The 23,622-nt window shown below is 37.7% G+C and overlaps 1 protein-coding gene across 1 annotated transcript in view; it reads right to left on the reverse strand.

Moving 5' to 3' along the window:
* Window positions 1–23,622, reverse strand: part of KCNH7 (potassium voltage-gated channel subfamily H member 7) — a 457,738-nt gene that overhangs the window by 93,704 nt on the left and 340,412 nt on the right. The window contains exon 6 of the mRNA XM_026492673.4: window positions 21,683–21,897. Within this exon, the coding sequence (XP_026348458.1) occupies window positions 21,683–21,897 (215 nt within the window). The remainder of the gene's footprint in view (window positions 1–21,682; window positions 21,898–23,622) is intronic.

The raw sequence follows: 23,622 nt of genomic DNA on the forward strand, positions 1-23,622 counted from the left end.
GCCTGGGACATGGTAACAATAAAAGGCAGTACCTTGAAAGTTTGGGGCCTTATGATCATTCGTGGCATCTTGCAGAATTTCTCTTCTGGGGTGAGAGCCCTCCTCTCCTAGCTCAGATTTACTCAGCAGGAGACTAAGGCCCTCACAGGCATCACAAGTGTTCAGAGCTTAACAGGCCCTTGAGTAAAGGAGCAGGGCCTGCAAGAGGCAAAGCCAAGACCCAGGGTCTGTGGCGAATAAAGCAGCCTGGCACAGTCTTACTCCTTTGGCTCTTTTCCCAATTTTGGTTCTATCTTCCCTGACAAGCAAACTTGAGAAAAAAACAACACCACGATCTTCTCTTTAAGTTTCAGAGACAGGATAGAGAAGGGAAGATTTTAAATGAAGGAAGTTTTCCTGTTTTTGTTGTGGTGATGGTGGTGGTTGATGTGTGTGCGTGTGTGTGTGTGTCTGTGTGTGAGTGTGTGTGTGTCTGTGTGTGTTCAGCAGGCCCTAGAAAAAGCAGCTTGTCATTTCTGTCTTTACAGGAAATAATACTAATGCACATTTAAGCAAAACTATTATGAACTCTACAAGAAAATATTTTGTTCTAATGCTTCCTTATTTTCAGTCTAAAGACTTTCAATATCTTTCAATATAAAGATATTACTGGATGAAATATCGTTCAGTTCTTAAAAGCCAAATGCAATTATAGATTTAGGAGGGGGCTTGGTAGAAATCAGGTCCACTTTGCCTCTTCAAATATATGCCTATTCTTCATATATAGCCATCCATCCATCCATCCATCCATCCATCCATCCATCCATCCATGCATCTGACATTTACTGAGCACCTACAATGTACCAGTCATGGGAAGAAAAACCATTAAAAAGAAAAAAAAGACATAAGCCGCTGTCTTCATTGTGCTTACCTACTAGTGGGAGAAGGCAGGTATGACACAAAAAAACTGCACAAATAAAGATTTGATTACAATTGTGATATGTGTAATAAATGATAAAAGAAAGGTGCTGTAGAATGGAAAACTGAGTGACTTTAGCTTAGGTAAGGGTGGGGAAGGCGTTCTTGAGGAAACGTTATTTGAGCTGACGTGGGCTAGGTAGGGTGGGGGCACCGGAGGCGCGAGACTAGAGACAGGTAGGGCTTACAGGCCTGGAATAACTGTCTTGAGGCTTCCAGTCACTCCCTGGACCTAGAAATCTAGGCCTTTCCTATAAGAAGCAGTCACCATCTCCCGTTGATCCCCCATCTTTTCCTACGAAGTAGCTCTTTGGTGGTCTTCCCATGGGGATGACAGTTTTACAGATGATTAGAGATGGAAGTGGGCCAACAGACTGTCCAGCTGCTTAAGGTCACAGAGTATCATGTGTTACATCAGTGGTGAACATCTTGTAGATTTAGTCTACTTGTTTGCTGTAAAAATCTTAAGTTTAATAAGAATTATTTGTAATTGGCACGTTCATTCTGTGACTCTTCTAAAGTAATCCTTGATTAGTTTTTGTTAGTCTCTAGTCTCATAGGCTAAGAATTTCCTTAATTCATTTTGCAAATTCTCCCCTCCATGTCACCCACCCCCCACCTCAACTTTAGAGAATCCTTAAAACTATTTTGAATCAGGCCATCATCTGAATTAATTCAAATTCAAAATTGTATAAGTCTGAATGAATTAGGTTTTCAAAACTTTATTACACATTGCAGCTCCCCATCCTCCACGTTCAATGTGAAGCCACGGAATCATGAGTCATTGCAATTCTGGTGCTAATTTAATTTCAAACTTGCTTGCCTTTAGTCTAAGGTAGGCCCTTGGGCAGTTTAAGCTTCTGACCTACTTCAGAGTTTCTTTTATGCTCTGGAATGCAGCACATTTTATAGAGCAGGTTAGACTCTAGAACAGGTCATTAATCATTGTAGCTCCCTGGGCTTTCCTAGCGCTTTTGAGAAGGAAGCAGAACTGATACAAATAAAGCATGTGGGAAATTTTTATTTTGAAAGCTTCAGATCTGTTCACAGAAACCACGAGGGAGGGGAGAGGTACTGCACTCTAAATTTAGCTAAGTAGGGATGACTCAATTACTGGAAAATGTTAACTTCCTCTAGCAGGAAAGGGGGATATGAGGATCTAGACGTCTTTTTTTAAATTATATAAAAGGTCATTCAATATCTTGAAGTTATATCTAATATTTGTTGATAAATTGAATATAAATTATTTATCTTTTAAACTAATGGTAATTTTTTTTAAAAGAACTATTTCTGTATTTGAGAGAAAGAGAGAGAGTGAGCTCACACACACCAGTGGGGGGAGGGGCAGAGGGAGAGAATCTTCAAGCAAACTCCTGCTGAGCACAGAACTCAATCCCAGGACCTATGAGATCATGACCTGAGCCGAAACCAAAGATTGGACGCTCAGCTGACTGAGCCAACCAGGCACCCACTAATGCTAATTTTTTTATTAGTTAAGGATACCCTTACACATTGATCAAAGATTTTATGTTTAGGACTACCAGGGTTTGGATTTTGGTGAAATAGAAAGCTTATGAACTTTATATATTCTTGTGGATTCCAAGCAAGCACATTTATTTATAAGAGCAAACCCAAAGCACAACTAAAAATTCAACTGAATGAGACATTAGTTTCCACTAATGTGAAAACCAATAGTTTTCACAAAATTAGTTTTCACTAATTTAAGTATAAATCCAATAATAATGCATACTTTACTCCTCGTTTCAATTTTTATAGATTAGAAATGGAGTTTATACGTATACTTACAGGATAAATAGGCACTCGAGGGACATTCAGCTGAGAAAACTCAGAAAGACCTAAAATAATTAGGTATGGAGAATAAAAAGAGTGAGGTCACAATAACTTTCCTAAGACCAGGAGTATGTGCTTGTGCACTCCTTCTCACTTCCACAGCCGGGTCTTGCCTCAGCTCATCCTCACGTCAGCTCTCTCCACGCTTCCAAATACTGTTCATCGTTCAAGGCCCTTTTCAATTTTCCATGAAGTTTCTCCTGACCATGCAGATATAACCTTTACTTGAATGCTAACTGCAAATGTCGTCTGGCCTATACATGTCACCCTTGAATCATACATAGTAGCTCTGTAGTATATTCTCCTATTACATCATATATTATAAATAGCCTTCCCCATCAGAGGAAGTCACTATGTACACTGCTTCTGCACAGCAGGTAGAGTGTGTCTTAAATGTCATAGGTACACAATAAATGATGTCTCCAAAGGATAGAGGCAGTGGAATTAAACCTGAGAGACAACATTAAAGAATTGTGTGTTTGTGTATGTGTGTGTGTGGTAAAGATTGTTCTTACTTGCATGATGACAGAAGTGGAGCTGGAATGGGATTTTAAGAGCTGAAGAAAAATATTTTTACCTACCTGGGAATGTCTTTGGAGGGGCCTAGATAGGATTTCTACTAATGCCCCCTTTTAAGTTCTATTAATTTCTGACTTTTCATCTTTCTTAGAACAGAAATAAGTACAGACTGATCCTCAAGATAGAGGGATAGAATTTATTTTAATTTCTACTTCATGACAATGTCATCTTAGATTTTATTTGAAGGTATTGCAAATGTAACCTGATATTTTGTGAAGAATGATTTTGCCAAGGAGACCATAATTTCTCAAGGGTTTAATGAAGCTATTTCAAGATCTTATGAGAGGCGAGAAAATCTCTAGTTGAAGGCAGGCATTAGATTAAGCTATAAAAAATGGAGTTCTGATTAGTTCATATAAGAATTCTGTTTTTTTTTTTTCACCTAGGTTTATTGAAATGCTACTGTTTTAAATAGACACCTGTGGTATAAGTAAGCACTTTTCTTAGTTTTCCTGACCAATTACTACATTGTAAATGGTTCAGTCTACACTAAACACAGGAAGCCCAGCATATTCATACATTTATTTTGAATAACAATTAATGCTTCTTCTTCAGGAGAAAACTGTTTTACTGAGCCCCTAACTCCTTCTGAAAGGGGAATAGTAATTGCAGTGGGGTTGAGTGGTGCCTGAGAAAGGGGGCATGGCAGGGAATTTGGAAAGATACAGACAGAACCAGAAAGCTTGCTTCTTAAAAATATCTTTTCTTTTGCCTGTCATCCCTTCGTCTCCTTCCCTTACATTTCCATCAATAAAAGATTCATTTGAGTTAATGAGTTTCTTCTTCAAGATGCAAATACATCCCAATGAGAACAGGTTTTCATGCAGCGCTTTTTTATGAAATACTCCAATCAAACTGGCAAAATTAGCAAAAATTCAGAAAACATGGATTTTTATATAATGAGAAGAATTGGGGGGATTTACTTTTAAACAAAGTCTATTTATAATTTTGTATAACACCGCAAAACACTTGGATAGTCTATTGGATAGTCATCCATGATATGGAGGGAGCGTTTTGGAGTAGAATACAGACAAGGAAGAATGGTCTACCTTACAGAACAAGATGTAACCAGGTGCAAGGGGGTCAAGGAAAAGGAGGCAGGAAATAAGAGGGCAGTTGAGACATGGAAGCCTCTTACCATACTCTTTCTACAGTGGCCTCTGGGACTTTACCTCCCCTATTCATTTGGCTTGAAAAACTCTGTGTGAATCTTTGTATGTACCGTGTATCCTTACTTCTCATGTCTCTAGCTGCCTCCCATCTTCCACCTTCTCCCTTCATATTATAGTGCAGGCACTGCCCCCTTTGACTCCCCCAGACTGGGTTCAATGTCCCTTCTCTGCTCACAGATCACCCCTTATGCCACAGTGTAATTTTTATCACATTTTTAATGGGTTTTGTTAATCTTTCTTTAAAAAAAAAGATTTTATTTATTTATTTGACACAGAGAGAGACAGCCAGAGAGAGCAGGAACACAAGCAGGGGGAGTGGGAGAGGAAGAAGCAGGCTCCCAGCCGAGGAGCCCAATGCGGGGCTCGATCCCAGAATGCTGGGATCACGCCCTGAGCCAAAGGCAGACGCTTAACGACTGCGCCACCCAGGCACCCCTAATCTTTCTATCTTTGTCCACGTGGCTAGATGGTGGAGATGTGTTACCATTGTAACCAGACTTGCAACACAGTGTCCTGTTCAGAGGAGGCGCTGGGTACATACCTGAAGAATTAGAGAACCATTTGCTCTTTTGCCTTGGACCTGAAGAGTGCCCACAACAAGGAAGAGATTATCCCTGCTCAGAGCCTAATTACAGATTTAAGACAGAATGATCAAACAATGTCGCCAAGAACACTGGCAGTATTAAGTGATGGGGGCTGGAATTTCAATCCAGGTGATGTTCTCATTCTCCATTTGGAAGCTAATGGTATCAGAGTCACCACCTCTTACAAATCAGCCCAGGCTAAGTCCTCTCCAAATTGTTCTATCCAGCACAATGTCTCCTCATCATTTCCTGCCTCTCTTCTCATTGGTAAAAAGGAGAAAATACATATATTTTTTCTTTCCTATTAAATACACACACACACACACACACACACACACACACACACACACAAAGGGGAAGTAGAATTAATTTTCATGTGTCTTGTTTGATCCACCTGGTACTTAGAAGGAACTTAAAAATGTTAAATGACATGGATACATGAGGTCCTTATTCCTTATTACCAAAGTATTATCAGAAGTTAGAATCTTCTATGTGTCAAGAATATTCTCAATAAAATGTCATTTTATTGAGCCTGACAACCAATTGATGAGTGAGCCCTATGGCTAGGTCTTTGGGGGCATATTTTAAAGATGTTGTAATCTTATTCCTCAAGGCATAGTTAGGAGGTGAAAAAGTCATTATGAAGGCACACGTACACACAAATGCTATCTATCTATCATCTATCTATCTATCTATCTATCTATCTATCTATCTATCTATCATCTATCTACCAAAATATACAAAAGAGCCTGAAAATAAATGGTTTGGTTTTATGAAAATAGACCAAGTGCCTTAGAGTTTAAGGATAGGAGAGGTCAACACAGGCTGTGAAGGCTGACAAATTTACCAGGCAATGCTATGGAATTCAGAAATGGGCAGGACTTGATACATAGAGAAGAGGATGACAATATTGCAAGTCTAGGGATCACTGCCAGCAAACCTCAGGTCTTGTCATAAGTGGGAAAAGTGGAGACATAAGGAGACTGTTTGCCCAGAACAGACAGTATATGCTGGTGAGGAGTAAGAATTCAAGTGACAAGGAAGGGGAGTGTATGCACAGTGTGAGTGCTTTGGGGAGAAGAAATATTCAAATGTCTCCTATAGTGTGTGTGTGTGTGTGTGTGTGTGTGTGTGTACTTTCCAGAAAGATGAGAGGAGTCAATTCCAAAGGATATACTGAAGGGAGTTCATGTGGGTGATAGTGCAAAAAAGGAATTAACTTATTAAAATTCCAAAGTTTTCTCTCTAAGACAGTGTTGGGAACAAATGTTTCAAACAATGCCAGTACCTTTAAATAACTACACTGAACTCATTGGTTGAACCAGAATCAAGGTGTGCAGCAGGCCACTCAGATGAAGCATTAAGCCAAAGCAAGAGACGAGAATGAGGTTATTGATGTCTGCTGCTTTCTGCAGCTACAGAAGCTCAGGGAATTGAAAATATTCCAGAAGCAAGTTCTCCTAACCTTTGTAGATTAGTCAGGAATCTCTCCTCCCTCTACTGGATAACTGCACCAAAATGATGTTTCCCTGCAACTTCAAAATCTATCCTTAATGTTTTCTGGAACACAAAGTGAATGTCAAGTGCCAACTGGATATAATTATATCCCAGCTATTAGCAGGTTAATTTTCACATGTTGTAACTCAAAATTCTTGGAACCATTATGTACCAGTAGCTGTGTTCTGGGTTTGTTCTCAAGGGTTGAGTTTGGGGAAGTACTTCTATCCTATTAATAAGGAATTAAGTCTTCATAAACTATGGAAATAAAAATAGGATGCAGAACAAATAACAAGGTATATCTCTCATTTTAATATGCTCTCAAATTCCATTCTTGAATTTCATAAATTTTGAAATAGCTAATTTGATATTCCATATGGGTAGGAAATAGAGATGCATGTGTTAAAATATGGACTATATTTTTAAAAGTCTTACCTTAAAACCAATTTTACATTATAACCTCTTCAAAAATTTTACATTATAACCTCTTCAAATACTGTGGATAAGGAACCATACTGGTTAAATCAAGTTTTAGGTTATCCCCCTCCCCCTCCCACGAGGCATATATTTCTGTATATTGCTATCTAGCTCTTGATATAGATTTCAATTTCACATCTAGTGAAAGAGAGATTCTGCAACGTGGAATTACTGTTCTTGACCACATTTGGGAATCTTATTCTTCAATGATAAAAATAATTTCTTTAGGAACAGAAGCTCACTGTTTTCTTTGTTGCTTTTTTTATATTCTTGTATATTGTCTCTTCCTGACAGTATCAATTCTACATTTGAACCTGTTGGCACAAAAGTAGCATCAGATTTTCTTTTCTGAGAATATTCTCAGAACAAATGAGTAATAACAGTCTAAATTTTAGTGACTGTGTTAAAAAAAAAGTTGTTTGCTTTTCCACAAAGTTAATTTTCTGTCTTATTCTTGAGGCAGGTAGTAGAATATTCATCTTCAAAAAAGTAGCTTGTTTGCTTACTTGGTTTTAACTAGTTATGAAGACTCACATTTGGTAGTGACTATTTGTACTTCTTGAACAATTTATCTTGTGAAGAAGAGGACTGGAGTTAGAAGGAGTTGGACCAATTAGAAGGAGCTGGATCAGTTGATGGGATTCTGGGACTCTGCCAGGTAAGGTGGAAAGGAGCAAATACAGGAATTAAAATGGTCCTGCTCTCAAGTGGGCATGCCAAGTGGAAAAAATCCCGGACTCTAAGTCCAGAAATGAAGGTACCAGTCTTGAGTATGCAGTTAACAATTTGTGGGACTCTGGATAATTCACTTAACTCAAAATTCTCAATAAAAATAAAGTCTTGACTAGAATCGATGAAAAAGTCAAAGTGATTTTGATAAAGAAAAGCACAAAATAAATAGCAGAACAAGAGCAAAGTTTAGTGTCTGACCCTTTCAATTTCTTCAAAACATACACACACATGAAACCTTAGGAGAAAGTCAATATATAAAGGCATTTAGAATGAAGTTGATCTGATCAACCTGGCTGTACTGTGGAGGTCCCAGAGCTGTATCCCCTTAGCTCTTAGTACTTGGCACCTAGTACTCTAAGGAGCACAAATTTCAAAACTATTGGAACAATTATATTTTGTAAAGGAGATTTTCTCCAAAATAGCACTAGTTTATTTTTCTGTACTATACTCTTTTTTTCTGTATTGCTGTAGCAGTAACATGGTGAAGAAATCATAAAGACCACCACTGTCAGGATGTACCCCAATCTAGCCATTCAATGTGTGATAATGTTTTATCGGCAGTTTGATATGCCAGAGAAGACTGCTGCATGGAAATAGGAACTAAGGAGCCGATGTCTCTGATGTTTTCCCCAAACTTAATAAAAAGGGGGAGGGTTTGAAGATTCAGGATGGAACGAAATTGTCTCGTTGAAGGCAAGATTCCTTCAAGTTCTTGTGCAACAATTGTTTTCCCCTCTGATTCTACAGGACTAATTTGGTTTCAAAATGCAGACAAATTTGAGAGAATCTCTGTAAGAAACATATTCAAAATCTGAAACTGCTTAATCAGAAGTCTAAGCCAAGGGGTTATTTTATCATATAAATAATATGAAATAATTCTAATATGTAAAAATATGGTAATGATTTCTTTTTTTAATATCCAGAAGGTTAATGCCTTGGTTTTTACTCACTTTCAAGTAATAAGTTGTATAGGGTCGACAGTAATACTTGTTCTTTGGAAACACCTTTTTTGCTCAGTTAACTTTATACTGAAATCTCATGCTTGCAGTTGTCCATTTACTAGAATTAAAGTACTTGTTTCATCAGGATTTATGCGTTCATTTTTATGGAGGAAATATAGAAGGGAGAGAAGGAATCTGTCTTCACCTGAGACACAAAGTGGGCTGGTAGGATCTGACGATGGCAGAAAAAAAATGCGAGGGCACGAGAGGTAATACAGCAGTTGGTTTTGGAAGTAATTCAGGTGCCTGCAGGTAGGAAAATTTAGGGGCCTGAAATCACTGTTCTTCGATACCAACCTATGAATAATGGATATAGCTATGGGCACAATTTACAAATGACAGCTTATCACCTGAAACAGGATTGTACAGCTCAAACGACAGCTGCCAGTCAACCAAGAAATAGTATTAGAAGATTTTTCTCCATTACGTTTTTTTTTTCTTTTGACTTTCTTCACTCAATTTCACCTAGCACTGTTGCCATGACCCGAAAACGAAGACTGTGTTCCTAGCAATAGTATGGAGATTTGTCAGCTTGATTCTTCACTTCAAATGTAAGAAGGATCAACAGCACCAGGAACTAGCTGCAGACCATTTTAAAAATATTTTTTGCTACATGTGGAAAGGAGAACCGAGAGACCAAAATGACATAGAGGTGCCAAGGAAGCGTAGAAAACAGCATGTGTATGTGACCTGATTCACCGCCTATCACAGGACACCTCATCTCTGTCCCCACCATTAAAGTGATATTCTTAGTACCACCAACCTCTGGATACTGGGACAAGGGGCAGAAAAAGCAGGTTCTCCATTCTCAACAATATGGCCACTACTAAACAGCAGGTCAGCTTAACTGTGGTAGTCTCAGAAGAAAGACTGAGACACTTTTCAAGTCTCTTCTTCATGATCCTGCATTTCACATTTTTTCATTTCTAAGTGATTCTGAAGAAGTAGGCTTTCAAAATACAGGTGTATTTGCAACATGTATTTAAAACAGAAAAAGGAATATGGTTGGTATTTTCTCCAGCCCCTTTAAGCTGAGGTCTAAATTTGGGACACGGTTGGAAAAGAAACCTAAGTTGACTTCATTAAAACAAGGAAGAAAAATGTACTTATTACGCGCCACCACCTTCCCACCACTATTGCCTCATGCCTCTCCCAACCTTGTTTCTTTTAAAAGTTTTAAGATTTCTAACACATCCATGTTTGAGTTGAACGACAGTGCTATGTAGTTATCCGTGAAAAAGCCTTTTGTCTAGCATGGTATTTCCTACAGAATCTCCCCTCAAATACGAATTCCTCAGAATACCAATAGGTATTTTACACAAACAGACAATTAAAAATGGGTTCTGACAGAGTGTCTGGCGGGCTCAGCCAGTTGAGCATGCGACTCTTGATATCAGGGTTATAAGTTTGAGTCCCATGTTGGGTATAGAGATCACCTAAAAATAAAACCAAAACCAAAACAAAACAAAACAAAAAACACAACCCAGGTTCTGACATCAAAAAATATGAAATACTGGGTCAAGTAAATATCCATCAAGTAAATACTCATCAAAAAATATTGGGTAAAGCAAAGTTGTACAGATTAATTTAGGACTTCTGAAAACTTCTAATGTGCTAATTTGCCATGTTAATATGGGGTTGGGGAGAGGTGGCAGTGGTATTTGAATAAGAAAACTTTTCTTCTGGGAAATACTTGTGAGACCAGTGTTCTGAAGACACACTGAGGGACTCCAGCCTAGGCAAATTTACATGGAGATTGTTTCTTAGAGGGTTTGCACAATAAGTGAAAATGGCAGTAGGTTCTCCTGGAATCAGGAGTTTCCCTATGAAAGGAAGTCTGTTTCTCCAATATGAATTGCATAAATAAGAACTAACTTGTTTTTATCTTTTTCGGAAATCTACAGAAAGAGATAGAGGTACAATGACAATGAAGAAATATAAAGCCTAACTCTGTACTTGGGTTTTCTTCTTTTTCTTTAGCAGCATAATGAAAGGATTGGGCTACATCCATATTTTCCAAATTTGCCTGATCTTAAAAATGTTGGAATAGAGGTTGCAAATGGAATGGAAATTGTTAAAAATTCAGAATCCTCAGACTCCACTGAAATTTACTGAATTTCTGGAGTGTGTGTGCATTGGGGGAGGAGAGGAGAGGGAGAAAGAGAAGTGTTCCAGATGACTCCATTGATCAGGAAGTTTTGAAAAAAAAACCTAGGGAAGATGTTATCTAAGGTTCCTTTGAATATTAAAATTCTATGAAGATTAACTGCTTTTTAATGAACTCTTTTAAAGCAATTGAGTTTTAGAGGGTTTATTATCTAACTACATAGTTTCCATTATAAATGTGATTTCCACAATACAGAGAAATAGAGCTAGAGGGGAAATATATTACCCACAATTTCACCACCCAGAAAACCAATGAGACTTTTATTTTATTTTATTTTATTTTATTTTATTTTATTTTATTATTATTTTATTTTTACTGTCTCATTTGGGATTTCTGTTTAAATAAGATTCCATGGTTGAATTCATTTCCTGACTCTAGAGACAGTTCACAGCCACTTAACATTACAAGACCCTGGTCTGCCTGGGTATGTGAAAACGCCCTGTCTGCTCTGGAATTTCCATAGCTGATAAAAATCCTTTGCCTGATTTTCATCCTGTGAAACATGAAAAATTTACTCCTTCTGCCTACTCTCATTAGGCAACCCACTTTGAACTGTGTTTGTCCCAACCTCTATGCCATGAGGGCACATGAGCAAAGAAACTCTCCCTCCAAAACTTCCTTTCTGTCTCTGGGTCTGAGTTTAACCCAAGGCTCACACTAACTGAGGGGGATAAAAACAAAACATCTTGGCAACAGATATCCACAATCTTCCTGTGTCTCTGTTGCCATAGCAACCAGGCTATCACTATATATGCTGAGCCAAATTATTTTTACCTGTCTCTTCTGACCACTGGTATTTTACTTCTTTTCTTCAAGCATCTATTTTCAACCTGATTTCTTTGGCTGACAAAACTTGTAAAGGAGGCGATATTTTCTCCTTCCTTCATTTAAAAATATGTGATGAATGTACAAAACCGAACAGGTGTTCGTTGTTGTTGTTGTTGTTGTTGTTTCTAAAGTAATTATACATAAATGCTTGCCCTACAAGCTATGGCTTTTAGTTGCTACTAGGGTTTCATAAGGATGCTGTTTTTTCATCATCTATAGTACAGAGAAGTATGACTTTTGAGCTTATCAAGGTATTTTAAACTGAAATAAAACTATTTTAACTTGGAATATGTCAGCGAATATTGATCAGTTTTGATATGCATGTAGTATTTAGTGAAAATAGACAAAAATTAATTTGTTGCTTTTTAAAAATCACATATTTCCTTTTTCAAAATAATGAGTATCTTTATGCTTGTAGTAGTCAATTGCTACTTAAATGTCAATAGTTACTTTTTATCTTTTCCTCATCATAACTTACAATCTTAGAATATATTTATTTGTCCAGAGAAAACTAGATAACATAATCCAGGATCTCAGATCAAAGTTGTGTTTTCAATAAAAGGCCCTTGAAGGCAAGGACCTTGACTTACTCATTTTCCCATCACTATTGTACTTAAAACTTTGACTTACAGTTGGTAAGCGCTCACAAATATCGAATCCATAGTTATCCTGATGAACATGCTTTATTCCTACTTGTGGCATCCACATATATTTTTCATTTCTATTTGCTTGTATAGACATAGATCAAACCCAATATATGGGGAAAACCCTAGATGGGGATTTCTGTTTTGCTGTGCCAGATTTGATGGGTATTCTATAAATAATAATAAGATAATCAATGCAAAACTAATGTCAAATTAAATTGGAAGTGTTCAGAGGCAATTTTGGACTCCTGCATTAACATTTCAAACTTAATTTGGAATTTTGTGATTATTACTATTTCTGGCAGTTCAAGATGATCTGTACATTTTTATTGAGGTTTGCATTAATTTAGGTAAGAAATGAAGTTTAGGAAAATGTTTAACACATACTGTAGATGTATTGTGAATTTCGTTTTTTGTGATTTCATGAATGAAGCATCAGTGAGACTTTATAAAAATAACCATTGAATATAGACTTTTAAATTAAATGTAATTTTTAATTCATGACTGTGATATTATGTTTATTTTAAGAAACACGTATTTGGTCTTCATGTTCCTGACACAGAGCTCTTAAACCCTTGATTGTTCTAAGTGAAGGGAGTGACAAACGTCTTTGTTATGTTATGAGGTAGCTCTGGAAAGCCCCAAAGTCACCTTAGGTCACCTGTGGATGAGGGTTGATCATGTGATTAGATTGTTGGAACTTTCAGTCCCAGTCCCTAACTCTGGTGGGGAGAGGGGATGGACGTTGAATCTGTAGCAATAGCCACTGAGTTGTTCAATCATGCCTATGTAATGAAGCCTCCACAAAAACCCAAAAGGACGGGGCCAGGAAACTGTAAACTGAAAACTCTCCTCTCCTTTCTCCATACCTTGCCCTATGCAGCTCTTCCATCTGGCTGTTCCTGAGTTATATACTCCTAAAATAAACTGGTAAACATAAGTACATGTTTCTCGAAGTTCTGTAACTCCTCTAACAAACTATTCAAGTCCAAGGAACGGGTCAAGAACCTCCAATCTGCAGCCAGCCAGTCAGTCAGAGGCACAGGGAACAACCTGGAACTGTGGTTGGTGTGCAAAGTAAGGGGGGAGTTTTGTGGGGCTGAGTTCTTAACTTGTGAAATCTGGTGCTATCTCCCAGGTAGAGAGTGTCATAATTGAACTGAATTGTAGGATATCCAGCTGGTGTCAGATCTGAACTGGAGTTGGAATTACAATGGCATTATTAATGAAACTATTGCTATATAGAGAACCACTTTTAATTTGTAGTTTTGTCAGAAAGGTATATATTTTTTAAAGATTTTATTTATTTATTCGACAGAGATAGAGACAGCCAGCGAGAGAGGGAACACAAGCAGGGGGAGTGGGAGAGGAAGAAGCAGGCTCATAGCAGAGGAGCCTGATGTGGGGCTCGATCCCAGAATGCCGGGATCACGCCCTGAGCCGAAGGCAGACGCTTAACCGCTGTGCCACCCAGGCGCCCCAGAAAGATATTTTTTAATACTGTCATTGAAGAAAGTTCAGGTTTAAATTTATCCAATGAGAGAAATATAAAAAATTTTGTACTATTAAGACTGAAATGATGAATTATTATTTTTGGCTTTATTGAGGCTAATTGATATACAAAAATTGTACACATTTATAAAAACATTAGCTAATGAAATCAATACTATCTCTCCATTATAAGTCAATCTCCATTTCTAAACAAGTCCTGAATTATAAGCATTGTTTTGGGTTTCTGTCAAAAGTAAATATAAGTTTAGAGCTATTGAAAAACATCAAGAGATAATGAGCATATTCATAATGGACAAAATTCAGTGGAAAATAAAAAGCCATAATCTTTGAGCTCTTCTTTATGTCAGTACTATCAGTGTAATTTTGCTTTTCTTTCAACTGAGTGGCATGCCACCAACAAAAACCAAAATCTTTTCTCCTAATCTAAAATTAGCATAAGGAAAACAGGATATAAACTTACACAAAAGATAAAGCTGAAATAAAGCTCCCCTGTTAAGGATTGTTTTCTTCTGCTTTTTGAGGAGTTTGAGGAGTTCTGGAGAAAATCTACCATATCCTCTTTCCTATTTCTGGGGACTCACTTTTCTGGTAAATTGCTACTAAACTTTCAGATTAATATTTTGACTAAACAGTCCAATGTTACAGGTATGTGCAAATGCCATCCTAACTTCTGAGTAGATCTAGTAAGCATATAGGGAACCAGTACAGATTTATATAGAGAGGGTGTACTTTGGAGATGAAGAACTTCAAGTTTGCGGTCTTAAGATTTCAGTTTGAAGGCTACTTTCACCATTTCCTTATGTGACCTGGGCAAGTTGTTTCCTCTCTCTAAGTTTTATTCCTCCTCTATGAGATGGAGATGTTAATAATAGTACCAACTCACAGGAAGGACTGTTATGTGGATTCAAATTGATAATCCATTAAACCACTTAGCATAGAGCCTGGCACATAGTGAATGCTCAATCAATGTCAGCTATTATTAAATCTATCATAAGTCTATTTTCATGCCAATAATACACTTAAATGAATCCTAAATAATGGGAATCTATTCTGGCTTTAGAGTTCTATGTGGATTTCAGGATCATATGGCCATTTAAACATTCAGAGTTTTCTTTCTTGTGACCCAAGTCTCCAATTACTCCTAAAACTTATTTTCTTAATAGTGAAGCTATGGAAAAATTATACTTGTGGACTAGTAGTAATTCTTCTCTCCATCATCTTTTCACCAAATTAAAGTTTCCTCATTCATTTAGGACCTTTCATATGTCTTATTTTCTGATGATCACAATATAGATTTCTATTAAATTCATCAGACATTCCTCTTAAGTACTCATGCAATAAGTTGTAGAATTATTCAATCATAATATGACCAGTACTGAGTCTAAAGGAAATGTGAGCTACTTTTAGTTTCACAATCTTGTAGCATTTATTAAATTAGTACTTATAAATGCTACTATTATACATTGTTATATAGTGTTTCTTCAACTAGTTTATTACCCTTGAGTATTGTTACTGGTTTTTGTATCTTTGTGTTTCTAATGCCTATCCAGAACATAATGAATAACGTATAGTAGTGTGTGTGTGTGTGTGTGTGTGTGTGTGTGTGTGTGTGAGAGAGAGAGAGAGAGAGAAACTGAGAGAGAGAGAGAGAGAGAGAGACTGGTGTTTAACCTGAATTCCTATCTTTATCTTTGCAATAGGCCACTTATTTTGTTTTCCTTCTTTAGAGACTCCCCTCCCCACTGCACTTTTCTGTTGTGGCCATTGGCCAAGGGGCTATGCTTCTTAGACCACATGTGGGCCAGTAGGATTCTATTTTCTCAGGAAGATAATGGGAACCAGAGGAGAGAAGGCCCTTCCCATTGGATTGCCAACTTTGAGCATCATGTGAGTTGAGACTGAGGTCCTTCATTCTATAAGATGTGAAGGAAAGTTAAAGTTAATATAAAAGAAAGCATGGGGGCGCCTGGGTGGCACAGTGGTTAAGCGCCTGCCTTCGGCTCAGGGCGTGATCCCAGCGTTATGGGATCGAGCCCCACACCAGGCTCCTCCGCTATGAGCCTGCTTCTTCCTCTCCCACTCCCCCTGCTTGTGTTCCCTCTCTCGCTGGCTGTCTCTATCTCTGTCAAATAAATTAATAAAATATTTAAAAAAATAAATAAATAAAAATAAAAGAAAGCATAGTTGAGATGGCAAGAATGTCATCACCTGTTCAAACTATGAACGCAGCCATGGCCCACAGCAGATCTGTCCTTGCACTTTTTGGTTATGTGACCTTCTGCCTCTTCCTTTCATATTTTGCTTAAATGGTTCCAGTTGGGCTTCTGTTACATTCTGTTATGACACTGACTAACTGATACAGTCTCATCTGACTGACCAATAAATATTTGGAACCCACAGTGCCTTCTTAAATCTTCCTGATACTCTTATGCATATGCAGGGAGAGTGATCTAGTACCAAATTTGTAAAAGCTGACCATGACAACAAATAATACATTTTATCCTAAAAAAATTGCATAACATTTGAACTAGTAGAATTAGCCTCAGGAATCATGAAATCATACAAGAGTGCAAAAGTTCAGTTTACTTTTATTTAAAAGGGGGCAGATATAGCCAAGAATTTGATCCTCACCTGAGAACCACAAATGTATGGTAAAAGGAGATCTTTATTCTCCACCTACCCAACTTTTCTTCCCATTCATTGTTCCCTCTCCACCACTCCAGTGGAATTTGGTAAGAATTAGCCAATTAAGACCCTGTCTTCTGAGGATGGACCCTACTAGACATCAGCTTGTACCAGCTAGACTGTAGTTTAAAAAAATCCACACCTTCTGAGAGTTTTTTTCTATTTTCTCCAATTAATAGAGAAGGTCAGATGGAATATGACATAAAGAGCTGAGGCATTCTGGAAGTCTGGCCTATAAGATCAGCCAATGAGAAGAGTCTTTGGACCTGAAACAACAGCCAGAATCAGAATCTTGCCTATGGGGAGAATTTGGAAGGCAAGCATCTGCTTTGGGGATTTCTGACCAACAGACTTACTCTTGCTTAATTCTCTTCAGTGTCTTCAGTGTCTCCAAATCTTTTAAGATTCTTCTTATATGTTGTGTATCATGGTAGGCACTAGTGATATGAACACCTCATGTTTCATTCCTTCTCTGGTACTCACAGTTCCCCAAATGTGGCCCATTCCAGATTCTAATTCCTAACCTTGAAAATTCTCAAGCTTCAAAACATTTCTAAGAGTTTGTATTCCCCAACCACCATCCCGAACTCCCAATATAGGCAAGGTTTCTTCTTCCAGTACCCTCTGCACTCTGTTTACCTATAGTATAATCCTTCACACTGCATCCTAATGCCTATGGACTGTGCTTGTCTGCCTCTCTCACTTCTCAAAGGCACAGTATTGCCTTTTCACATGAATTCCCAGAACTTATCACTGTACATATTAGTTCTTAATAAATGCTTGTCGAGTGAATAAACAAATACATGAATGAATGACTAACAACACGGCCCCTACTCTGAAGAAGCTCACTCTAGCTGGGGAAGAAATAACAATTTGGCTAATTAGCAATTAACCAATGTATAATAGAGATAAGATCCAAATATTGATAGAGCATAACATGAACAGAAATTAATTGTTCCTTTCATTTTATGCCTTTTTTCTTAATGTCTGCTCTATTGTTGTGCTCAGAGGAGTGTTTAAAATTCATTATGGGGGCACCTGGGTGGCACAGCGGTTAAGCATCTGCCTTCGGCTCAGGGCGTGATCCCGGCATTATGGGATCGAGCCCCACATCGGGGTCCTCTGCTATGAGCCTGCTTCTTCCTCTCCCACTCCCCCTGCTTGTGTTCCCTCTCTCACTGGCTGTCTCTATCTCTGTCAAATAAATAAATAAAACCTTAAAAAAAATTAAAAAAAAATTCATTATGGAATGATCTATGAACAAAACCCTGATTTCTTTTGAAGAAAGTGTTCCCATAAAAATCTATTAAAGGAAAAAATAAGAAGATTAGATAAAGAAAATACTGCTGGCTGCCTACAGAAATACGGTGAGAATATCTCAACAAGGAGAATTTCCATACAAGCCTAACAAAGGGAATAGTAAAATCTTCAGGTTTTTACCAAGTTTTTTTAGTGATTAGAGAGATAATTGATGTTATATGTTGTGAATATGGAAATTCCAGAGATAGTGATGATGAGGAAACTTCACAAACATTAAATGAGGCTAGTCTTGCTTTTAAGTGCTTAAACAAAATTTCCAGAGGCCATGTCTCCAGGAGGAATTTCTCAATATTCAATCTCTACCTTGTTTGGTTTCACATGTAGGCAGTTGGCAGGCTTGTTACTAAGAGCTATAGATGGCACTAAAAAGAAGATGGATTGTTCCTACCACCTCTTCTTTCTAGTTTTTGGTCCCAGCCTTTTTTCAGTCCCTCATCGTTTTTGGTCAGAACCATAGCCACTTAAGTGTTCCGTCTCCAGAATCTCCTTCTTATCACTGTATTTTTCACATTGTTAAAAAAAAAAAAGTGATCTTTTATAAAACAGGATCCAATTCAAATATTCCAACATCTTTAAGGTGCATTGTTTTTCAGGTGAGGTCCTTTGGAGTCTGTGGGAGGGGCTCTATAGTATTTAGGTAAAGTATGAAAAGCTATAGAAAAGAGATGGGTTTTTTTTTTAGGGCTTCGGATTACCTCAGTGGTAAGTAATTTAAAACATTTTTTAAAAATGTTAAAACAAATATTGTGATATTATGAAGATAAATATAAAAGAGGACTTTTTATTTTATTTATTTGAGAGAGAGTGAGAGAAAGAGAAAACAAGTGGGGGCAGAGGGAGAGGGAGAAGAAGACTCCTTGATGAGCAGGAAGCCCAACATGGGGCTCGATCCCAGGACCCTGGGATCATGACCTGAGCCGAAGGCAGATGCTGAACTGATGAGCCACCCAGGCGCCCTTAAAAGAGGAATTTAAAAAGAAAGCATGAAGCTTTGAAACAATGGCAAGTGTTTGATGGCAGCTGTAGCATTTTACTTAGACTCCCAAGGCACTTTTGTGAAAAGGTACTGAAGAACCATCTAGAATGGAAATTTGCACTTCTCACAAGTCCCTGCCCAGCCTACCCTCTCCCTGGGCCAGGAAAATACCTGTTCTCCGAAGACATATGGACTTTTGTGTCTCTACAACTTTCTTCTTGCTGTTTTCTCTGCCTGGGATTCTCACCCCTCCCCTTTTCACCAACTTCCCCTTCCTCCCTTCCTTCCTACCTCCCTTCCTCCCATCCTTCCTCCCTTCCACCTTCTGTCCTTCCTCCCTTCTTTCAGTAAAAACTCCATGAACTCCACTCCATCAGGTGTTTTACTAGGCCCTGGTGATGTAGGGATAAAATGCACAGATGGTGAGGAGGGCAGAGAGAAGTCACACAAAAATGTTACTAAACAGAATAGTGACTAACACTGCATGTTATATACTTACCACTGTGATGAACATTTCCACACATCACTCTATTTAATTTTACGTCAACACTGAGAAATAAGTTTTGTCACTAAAACTTGCCTTGATGTCACACGGTAGATGGCACTCATCTCCATGGCATACAATAAATGACTAAGCCAGAGTTAAAACACAAGTGCAAGTGACTCCAACTTACGCTCTTAAACATCACTTACTACTCAATCGATAGGTAACCTTCTAGATCCAGATGAAATGCCCCATCACATCTCTCTTTCTTCTCTAAAAATTCTCCTTTTAAACATCAATTACTTTCCCCCTAAGTGTGTTCCTGTATTCATTATTAACATAATTTCATTATGGTTATTTGTAATGTTTCCTCTCTCACCCTCTCACCGGGCTTAGAAAGTCCCCAGAGCAGGCACCACTGCTGGTCCAAGTGCGTGTCCCCCTCTCCCAGAGCCCCAAACCTGCTAAATGTAGCAGGATAGGGTGGGCCCTGCGGTAAACCAAGCACAGGAAAGCTTTACAGGGATCACACTCGGCTGCCCACAGGCTTGAAGGTGAGCCTTGTTTGACTTAAAAAAGCATTTTGAATTAGTTTGCCAACTTTTGGAAAGTAAGAGCTTATCTAAAATCCTGGGTTTCCAGCTTCTTTTTTAGATTGGAAGATTTGGAAAGCTTCACCAAAGATTCTTACATGACCACAACTGGCTCGAGCTGAATGGTAACCGTCTGCTCTAGAGGGGCCTGCGCTCTACACATCACTATACTCTCCACTACAGTTGCGCTGTCCTGGCGACTTTGCTCACTTCGGCCACTGGCAGGGTCCTGACCCCAAAATTTGCAATCAGTCTTCTGTGTGATTTCTGAAATCTCTTAATTTCAATGTTATGGGATTATTATAAATAACCATTATAAATTATAATATTAATATAATATAAATATTATAAATTATTTTTCATTTCTAGTTTACTAAGTTAAGAAAAGTGAAATGCTAAGGGTAGAAAACCTCACTACTACATAAATATTAAAATATATACTAGAGATGCTCTCAAGTATGGCCTCAGTACTACATATATGTAAAACTGGGTGATGGACACTGGGGAGGGCATGTGATGTAATGAGCACTGGGTATTATATAAGACAGATGAATCACAGACCTTTATTCCTGAAACCAATAATACATTATATGCTAATTAATTGAATTTAAGTAAGAAAAACCACATACATATATATAGTAGAGTATGGCATGTATAATCTCTCATCTCGAACACAGACGGCTCAGGTCTATTTATAACTGACTCACAGCTTTACATATTATTTCATCTCACTCATAATGGGTTATTTACAGACCGACTGTAGTGCTGCTGGTAGTGATTATAATTACAGAAAAAACTTCATCAATTCAAAATCTTCAAGGCTTGGGATAGAGATTGTGGCCAAGTTTACCTTCATATTGTGACAGTTCTTGAAAAGATTTGCTAAGCAAATATCCCAAGTAAAGTGTTTGTAAAAGAACTGTTTACTTGACACAAATTTGAGAGTCATGAATTCCCAACAATGTAAGTGCATTGTAAGCAAAAGCTAGATATTGCTTAGGTTGGTATTTTGATATAATAGGTACAAATTATTTTTATCTATTCTTTAGAGTAGGGCTCCTGCTAGATGGCACATTTTTACCCTCGTCCAAACTGCAATATTTATTTGACAAGAATAAAATATTGTTCCTGCAAAATGTATTATTTATTCTAACTTCTAATCATCTCTGCTCTTTTCCTCAAGTCAACTGACTTATATCTGAGTCTCCTTAGTACAGTAAGTGCAAAAAAGGAGGCCATAATTTAGAGTAAATCCCAATTAGTCACCTAAAGTTTCAATAGTCACATCCATTATATTAAGAAACCATGCTTTAATAGTGCAGGCTTTGGCAACAAAACAATAAATGTCCAAACATGATGAATAGCAGGTTAACCACCTCTGCCACAAAGAGAACAACAATACTAAGTTAGCCCATTTTTGCTTAGTCTTGTAATAGATAAAATCACAGTCTATAGTTTTATTTATCTGTTGCATTACAGGGTTACCCAACATCTCAAGATAAATTGGAGTGCAAATAAATAGCTTACCTCTTCTGATAGTCATTTATAGGAAAAATCATCTGTTTTATGGTGCAGAGAAGAGCCTTAGAAATAGTCAGTGTTGAGAGTAAAATCATATCCTACCTGGGTGACTTTCTCTGTCACATTGTGTGTTCGATCTTTAACCTTGGGAGCAATAATGGTTTTATCTGAAGAAGGAGGGGATGCATTCTTTTTTTCAGTTTTGACGTCTGAAAAATTCAGGGTAAGCTGTGGAATCTTGTTAATGGTGCTGTATTTGTTGAGATTTGAATCTGACGTGGATCCCAGGAGGCTTGACTTGATATGATTAAAAGGCCCTAAAAAAATTGGAAAATATTTGTAAAAGCAGTACCAGGAGAAATAGAAGAAAGAGATGGTCCTGAATGACCTGCTAATGATCCACAGCCAGTGTGACCCTGCTTCGGGAGGGACTAAATGCAGCCGGCTGATACCTGAACACAAGGTTTAGGGTCACTGTCTGCCAAATGGAGTGACATGTGAGTATCCGAGGGTAAGATGGGGTCCAAGGTGTGTACCCAGAAAGCAGATGGCATCTTTAGCTGTTACTTAACTTCTTTCATTAAGGGCTGGAATAAAAGAAAAAAAAAAAAAAACTCCACTCCTTATTATTGGCCTATTATTGGCCAAACTGGTTTCTCAAGAATGTCTTTTTATAATCCAGGGATTATTCAAGGAAGGACTTGCCTATGGTTAAAATCATGTTGGCCATGAAATTTCTGAATGGGTAGTCTACCCAGCTCCAATATGTATTACTCCCCTCTCTGGGCCATGACCAGTGACAAAGAGAGAACCTCTATAAAAAACATTCCAGAAGAATGCTTTGACAAACATAACTTATGATTGAAGTGACATAGCTAGGTAATGGGCTGGGGTTGGTAGTACCTGGTTACTATTTTTTTTTTAATCATGCTATACCTTGAATCCCCAGAACTATTCATCTTATAGCTGGAAGTTAGTGCTGTTTGTCCAAACCTGGTCACTTCTTACATTTCATTTCTTCCCTATGAATACAATTGGTCAAGCTTCTAGGACTCCTGGCCCCCTTGTCCAGGATGAATATACTGACCAGCTACATCTTGAGATGAACTTACTGTGTTGCTTATGGAAAGTCAGGAAACTCTCCAAAGAATATCTTGTACAATGGGTTTTGCAACTTTTACCATGATACAGCTCTTAAAAGTTAGCATCAGGAATAATTTTATAGAAATCCTGAGCCCACAAGTGTTACCCAGCTGTTATCTTGCTGCCTCAGAGAGTGCTTAAAACATAGAAACTGCATGACTGAACTTGCTAGTCAGCAAATTTTGCATTATGCTATTTCTGTTGTTGTTGCTCAGAATGAAACAAATACATTTTAGGGATCAAAAAGCACTTTATGCACCAAACAAGGTCTAAACACCTGAAAATTAGATTTACAGGTTGTGTATTTTGAATCACAATAATAAATCAACTGAGCTCAAATATAATGCTAGAAAAAAAATATCCATCACTTAGTTCATAGTTGGAGAAAATTCATACTATATTCATTAATAAAATGTTAGATTATCATAAAAGTTTGAAATGATTTTGAGAGAATTTTCACCTATGTGGCAGATACTGTGTTCCCTGAGGTGCATTTCTATTCATGCCCTGAGTTTTATCCATGATCGTAATCAAGTCCATCTAGGTGAAAAATGTCATTGAGCTCTTAGGGCATTTATTGTCCAATATGCTCTCATTTGCATATAGATTCGTATTCTCTTTTCTATTTATATGACAAAGAGAGAAATATGAGCCCAAAGTGGCACCCTATTAATCTAGAGTCCAGACAGGTCTGACAGAAACTTCATCCTCTAGGTCTCTGTACAAGTCTCCACCACACACCATTGATTTATTATTGTAACATATCCTAGATAGTGTTTCCTTTTTTGTATCATTCTATGGCTATATTCCAGGCCTATATCTTAAAAGTTTATAATCTGTAAAACATTCTAGGTCTTCAGATGTTTTAGATAATGCCTTTTCCTCAACTCTAATGTCAT

Source organism: Ursus arctos, unplaced genomic scaffold (genome assembly GCF_023065955.2).
Source record: "Ursus arctos isolate Adak ecotype North America unplaced genomic scaffold, UrsArc2.0 scaffold_1, whole genome shotgun sequence".
NCBI lineage: Eukaryota > Metazoa > Chordata > Mammalia > Carnivora > Ursidae > Ursus > Ursus arctos.